Here is a 6,551-nt window from a genome sequence, read left to right as displayed (position 1 = left end):
GTGTTCCTGTATTATATTTAATAGCGCGACCCAGCGTGTTCCTGTATTATATTTAATAGCGCGACCCAGCGTGTTCCTGTATTATATTTAATAGCGCGACCCAGCGTGTTCCTGTATTATTACAAACATTCACCCTTAACTTCAAACCTTTAGTCCCGGATCAGAACAGGTTTCGGCTAATACCTCATCAATTACAATCGCTCATGATATTAATACAGAGTATCTTAACAACGAACAAACGGATCAGTGGGGATTATAATGAATTGAATTTGATTAGCACCCGCGTCTCTGTAAATAACCCCTTCATTTGAAATGGTTTGTACTGTTCCTGATTACCTTGACTGGCGTTCTTCATGTATCTGAATTGATCAGATCACCTCGATGGAATTGTCCAGCTTGATAAACGCATCTGTGATACCGGGGTCCAGTCATTCCTCCACCGAGAACAGTCCTCTCTCATTTCATAGCTCTGTTTTCGACTTCAGACCTTCTTTGTGAAAAGCAAAACCAATCAGTTTGTCAGTTTACTATAACCTCTTGAAAATTCGTGAAAATTCATTTTGGCGCAGAAATTTGATAGGAGTGTGATACAACATGAATTTTAAATGCGTTTTAGTATTTATATACTTTGCATGTTATAATATTCATTTTGGGAAGACTGTACAGTATAAAATGTGATATGTTATGGCAGATCATCAGAATGTCTATGAAAAGTATGGAGCCTAATATTATACACAATAAACAACCATTCGGGGAAGAAAAAACGATTGGGTATGAGTGTTCTGTGGTAAAAATGCGCATTAGCCTTTCACATATATAGACTGGAGCCAGATTTATGATAAAACATTTCAGATGGCTTAACAAGCAACGGCTACAATTAGTAAAACCTATGAAACACACACACGCACACACACACACACACACACCACACGCACACACACACACACACACACACACACACACACACACACACACACGCACGCACGCACGCACACACACACACGTCCCATCGAAACTCTTAACAGTGGGCAGGTATGTATTGTAAAGCCACGCACAGTAATTTACACAATTTCTTTCAATCTGATTTAGCCTTTAATGACACTCCAGCACACAGGATTTTAACTCTTGCTTTGAATGGACTTCACACACGCCAAATACTCACTTTTTAGTGAACAAAAAAAAAGGACAAAACACTTTTCAAATGCCACATCAAACAAGGTCTATTGTAGATGCAAATAGTGTTTTTTTAACCCTTTGATACAACTCCTGTAAATTCCGGCGTATTAATTTATATAAAGATGAAATCTTATTGTACTGTAATGGATTCGATTTAAACAAAAGTAGACCTATGTGTCTCTTTGAATGGATTAACGAGCTACAGCGCCTTTAGTAACGAGCTGTCAATCTCTGTGGATAAGCACGCCCCCCGCCACAGCTCGCTATATGAAGGGCGGCCCCGGCTCAGGCAGCGTCACTGGAATTTCGAGTCTCGAGTGTTCCAAGATGCCTGCGTCACAGATGGGATTTGGAGATTTCTTTATTGGGAAAAACATCAACATGCCGCATGGATATCAGACTATGGTTTTGGAGTGCCCACCTGGGGTCCCCCCTGTTCCTGGTCACCCTGCAGTAGCTGGAGCACCCCTGTCCTATCCTGGGATGCAGGGCTACAGTTTCATCCCCTATCTGCATCTGGGACACAACATGAGACAAATGGTACGTATGGTTTAATGCTTATAGTCTTTATCTGTACCCATATACTTTAAAGTGTTTTGTGATATTTTATATTAGAGATGGAGGCTAGGTTTGTGTCATGCAGTTTTAAATTAAATTCTGGAGTTTAATCGTTGCCCAATTACGCACTACCAACATTCCATATTTGCTTAATCAACTCCCTTTATCCATCCTCTTTCTGGAGTTATAATTGTTAAATAGTTAATTCAATATAAATGTTCCTTGCAGAGTCCCTATCAGCTGAAGTCAGCGTCTCCCTACCACCAGGCTCTCCTCGGCCAAGGTGCACCCTTCTACTCGCCCTACCGAGCCGTGGCAGCTGACGACCCGGGTAGGGCAGGCAAAGCGGCCGCCCGAGAGAGCACCGGAGCGCTCAAGGCCTGGCTCAGCGAGCACCTGAAGAACCCCTACCCGACCAAGGGCGAGAAGGTCATGCTGGCCATTGTCACCAAGATGAGCCTCACCCAGGTCTCCACCTGGTTCGCCAACGCCAGGAGGCGACTGAAGAAGGACAACAAAGTGAGCTGGATGTGCAAGAACAAATCCGACGAGGAGAGCGAGAGCGAGGAAGAGGAGGCTGGAGAGAAAAGCGAGCGTGCGGAGGAGGAGGAGGAGGAGGAGGAAGACATTGATTTACAGACTGTGGATGACAATGAGAAAGAACGTTCTGGGTCTGACGGTTCCGACCAGGAGTCCACCAGGACTCCAGACAGGCTCAGTCCAGTGACTCCAGGGGACGGGCTAAAGGAATCGGAAAGAAAGACTGAAAATAAGGGGGTCACACGCTTGGGGGATTATACTAAACCCCAACTAGGAGCTAAAGAGAACACACAGCCTCAGAAACCCCAAATATGGTCCTTGGTTGAGACAGCAACCTCGGGCACGGGGCACAGTGCAGTGCAGAAAAGACCCGTTCATCATATCAAGAGTCAGGACACTGGCGGCTTGTGGGCAGATTTGGCTGTCAGGAACGGACAGTATTTTCCTGTGTATTTGCCAGCACATTACACCCAGAGACAAACCCTTCCCGGCGGTATGAACTGTTAGTATGGAAGCTGTCGGACACGACCGCATCCGTCTCTAAGTGCACTTCATTTACAGTTTCAAAGTGACTATTCTCATTGTAAAAGCCATTGCATTCGCTTCTCATTTCTTTTTTTCATACTATGTATTTTTGTACATGATGTAAATAATAAATCGTTTTTTTTTAATACCTTAATTGTATAATATTTATGCAATAAATGCTTTGAAATCTAAACAGAAAATGTTTTGTGGATTTTGTCTGTATCAGTTACCAGCCGGTAGTGCAGCATTCTGAACCAATTCACAAACTGTTACTTTTTATTTTTTTACTTTTAAAATATACAACATACAATTTTCGTTTAGTTTTATTAAGAATTAAAGTGTAAAATTAAGATAAATACAGCTAAATAATCTTTTTTTTTCATTTTTACAATAGTGTGCTATAATAAAATGCCGTTTAGTTAATTATTACTAACTGTGCACAATGTATCAAAAGTTAGCATTAGAAGTTATGTATGCAATTACTTGTGTGACTGATAACAATGTTTGAATAAACAGCGTTCCTGTGCATTGCAGATATGTGCAAAAACAATGCAAACATCTTTTTAACTTTATAACAAGTAATTCAGATTTAAAAACCAATACAAAACGCCGGCATATTCCGATAAGCAGTCTTCAGGAAACGCCGCGGAGAATGTTTTAGTATTTTACGGCTGTTGTCATTTAAATAAAAATATTGAACAGCAAAGAGCCCACATACTGTCGTCTTGTCTTTGTCTTCTTTAAGTTAAGAGTTTTAGAAGTTATTTACACGTCATATTACTAATGAGTCCTTAGTAATGACTAAGCCGTACCTGTCTCTATCGCTCTAAAATATTACATTACGCATGCACAGAGTACCACAGCCAGCAGCGAGTTTATTTTACCAGCAAATATTGCAAAATCAAAAGACATATTCAAAAAACTCTGCATAATAATAATAATAATAATAATAATAATAATAATAATAATAATAATAATAATCAAGTCTTACACGCTAATGATCTTCACAATGGTACATGCAGTAATGAACTGAATTGAGATTCAAGACATTTTAGAAATATGACATCGATGTTGAAACTATTCGGTAGTAATACAAATAAATAGAAATGTTCTCTAGTGTAGCCTGTGTGTCTCAGATTCATATCGTACGATGTGTGCTGAACTGTAGGATAATAATCATATCAGTAAGTAGCCTACCATACATTTCCGATAGTGATTCGTATTTTGCGTGTGCGTGTGTGTGTGTGTGTGTGTGTTTATTAAAAACAGAATAGCTATAGCTACTATAACTAATGCACTACTCTGCATATAATCGGGTATCATTAACAAAACCGCAGGAGCATCCTGGACAAAACCGCTGTGTCACCACACTGTAGAGTTTTTAAAACCCGCTGCTTCTCCACAATTCTGTAATTCATGGTATAGGTTATACAACACGACACAACCATTTATTTAAATTTGTTTACATTTATAGGATTTTATTGCACAAAATAAACAATTTTAACATTTGTAACTCAGTGGATATTTACAGGATTTGCAAAAGTATCTGCCAGAATGGAAATAGGATAACAGACTTTACTTCATTTTTATATAACAAAGCATTCACATTGTGAGGTTTAAATACTTGCTAATTACAAAACTTCCACTTTGAAATAACATTACCCTTGGAGAAGCTTTATAAATACCAAAATGAAGTGCACTTTACAAGAAAACGCATTTCCTTGAATGGTTGCAGTTTACTTTCGTATACCACAAGACAACCCGTGTCTCTGGGTGTAATGTGCTGGCAAATACACAGGAAAATACTGTCCGTTCCTGACAGCCAAATCCGCCCACAAGCCGCCAGTGTCCTGGCTCTTGATATGATGAACGGGTCTTCTCTGCACTGCACTGTGCCCCGTGCCCGAGGTTGCTGTCTCGACCAAGGACCATATTTGTGGTTTCTGAGGCTGTGTGTTCTCTTTAGCTCCTAGTTGGGGTTTAGTATAATCACCCAAGCGTGTGACCCCCTTATTTTCAGTCTTTCTTTCCGATTCCTTTAGCCCGTCCCCTGGAGCCGCTGGACTGAGCCTGTCTGGAGTCCTGGTGGACTCCCTGTCGGAACCGTCAGAGCCAGATCGTTCTTTCTCATTGTCATCCACAGTCTGTAAATCAATGTCTTCCTCCTCCTCCTCCTCCTCCGCACGCTCGCTTTTCTCTCCAGCCTCTTCTTCCTCGCTCTCGCTCTCCTCGTCGGATTTGTTCTTGCACACCCAGCTCACTTTGTTTTCCTTCTTCAGTCTCCTCCTGGCGTTGGCGAACCAGGTGGAGACCTGGGTGAGGCTCATCTTGGTGACAATGGCCAGCATGACCTTCTCGCCCTTGGTCGGGTAGGGGTTCTTCAGGTGCTCGCTGAGCCAGGCCTTGAGCGCTCCGGTGCTCTCTCGGGCGGCCGCTTTGCCTGCCCTACCCGGGTCGTCAGCTGCCACGGTTCGGTAGGGCGAGTAGAAGGGTGCACCTTGGCCGAGGAGAGCCTGGTGGTAGGGAGACGCTGACTTCAGCTGATAGGGACTCTGCAAGGAACAAGGAACATTTATATTGAATTAACTATTTAACAATTATAACTCCAGAAAGAGGATGGATAAAGGGAGTTGATTAAGCAAATATGGAATGTTGGTAGTGCGTAATTGGGCAACGATTAAACTCCAGAATTTAATTTAAAACTGCATGACACAAACCTAGCCTCCATCTCTAATATCAAATATCACAAAACACTTTAAAGCATATGGATACAGATAAAGACTATAAGCATTAAACCATACGTACCATTTGTCTCATGTTGTGTCCCAGATGCAGATAGGGGATGAAACTGTAGCCCTGCATCCCAGGATAGGACAGGGGTGCTCCAGCTACTGCAGGGTGACCAGGAACAGGGGGGACCCCAGGTGGGCACCCCAAAACCATAGTCTGATATCCATGCGGCATGTTGATGTTTTTCCCAATAAAGAAATCTCCAAATCCCATCTGTGACGCAGGCATCTTGGAACACTCGAGACTCGAAATTCCAGTGACGCTGCCTGAGCCGGGGCCGCCCTTCATATAGCGAGCTGTGACAGAAGAGGCGCGTTTATCCACAGAGATTGACACGTCATGACCAAAGGCGCTACCTGTAAAGTGATAGACCTTCAAAGAGACACTCTGTACTTTTGTAAGTTGTACTTCTTACGGCAAATTCATTTACAATGTGATTGGCAAGACATTGCTAACAGTTTTGCAAATCAACCCATTTTTTAATTAACATAGTATTAATCTGATATGCAAATTTATAAGTTAAATAAATATTATGGGTAAAGGCGTCTGCCAAATAAATAAATACATTATTATTATTATTATTATTATTATTATTATTATTATTATTATTATTATTATTATTATTATTATTATTATTATTCCCTGTAGTAATTACACATCTATAATAGGCCTATCAGTGTTACAGCGAGAGACACCGCTAATGCAGAATGCAATGCTCCTATCAGTGCTACAGCGAGAGACACCGCTAATGCAGAATGCAATGCTCCTATCAGTGCTACAGCGAGAGACACCGCTAATGCAGAATGCAATGCTCCTATCAGTGCTACAGCGAGAGACACCGCTAATGCAGAATGCAATGCTCCTATCAGTGCTACAGCGAGAGACACCGCTAATGCAGAATGCAATGCTCCTATCAGTGCTACAGCGAGAGACACCGCTAATGCAGAATGCAATGCTCCTAT

The 6,551-nt window shown here is 41.7% G+C and overlaps 2 protein-coding genes across 2 annotated transcripts; one reads left to right on the top strand and one right to left on the bottom strand.

Moving 5' to 3' along the window:
* The first annotated feature begins 1,368 nt into the window (after positions 1-1,368).
* On the top strand, positions 1,369-3,438 carry LOC117425738 (iroquois-class homeodomain protein IRX-1-like). Its single transcript, XM_034042966.3, has 2 exons — positions 1,369-1,716; positions 1,963-3,438. Exons 1-2 carry the CDS (start codon positions 1,444-1,446, stop codon positions 2,779-2,781), a joined length of 1,092 nt encoding a protein of 363 aa, XP_033898857.3. The 5' UTR covers positions 1,369-1,443; the 3' UTR covers positions 2,782-3,438.
* Positions 3,439-4,279: 841 nt separating this feature from the next.
* Positions 4,280-5,835, bottom strand: LOC117425733 (iroquois-class homeodomain protein IRX-1-like). Its single transcript, XM_034042953.3, has 2 exons — positions 5,605-5,835; positions 4,280-5,351 (listed from the first exon to the last, which is right to left on the bottom strand). The coding sequence occupies exons 1-2, from the start codon at positions 5,815-5,817 to the stop codon at positions 4,536-4,538; spliced, it is 1,029 nt and encodes a 342-aa protein (XP_033898844.3). The 5' UTR covers positions 5,818-5,835; the 3' UTR covers positions 4,280-4,535.
* Positions 5,836-6,551: the final 716 nt, after the last annotated feature.

Source organism: Acipenser ruthenus, chromosome 29 (genome assembly GCF_902713425.1).
Source record: "Acipenser ruthenus chromosome 29, fAciRut3.2 maternal haplotype, whole genome shotgun sequence".
Classification (NCBI taxonomy): Eukaryota; Metazoa; Chordata; class Actinopteri; order Acipenseriformes; family Acipenseridae; genus Acipenser; species Acipenser ruthenus.
The sequence above is the reverse complement of the archived record's forward strand: the minus strand, read 5'-3'. Positions and strand labels throughout refer to the sequence as shown.

What these genes read in the sequence shown, in the direction of transcription:
- LOC117425738 (XM_034042966.3), top strand. Translation starts at nt 1,444, where the DNA reads ATGAAGGGCGGCCCCGGCTCAGGCAGCGTCACTGGAATTTCGAGTCTC. An exon ending in GACACAACATGAGACAAATG is followed by an intron (nt 1,717 to 1,962) that starts GTACGTATGGTT and finishes TGTTCCTTGCAG; the next exon opens with AGTCCCTATCAGCTGAAGTC.
- LOC117425733 (XM_034042953.3), bottom strand. Translation starts at nt 5,817, where the DNA reads ATGCCTGCGTCACAGATGGGATTTGGAGATTTCTTTATTGGGAAAAAC. An exon ending in GACACAACATGAGACAAATG is followed by an intron (nt 5,352 to 5,604) that starts GTACGTATGGTT and finishes TGTTCCTTGCAG; the next exon opens with AGTCCCTATCAGCTGAAGTC.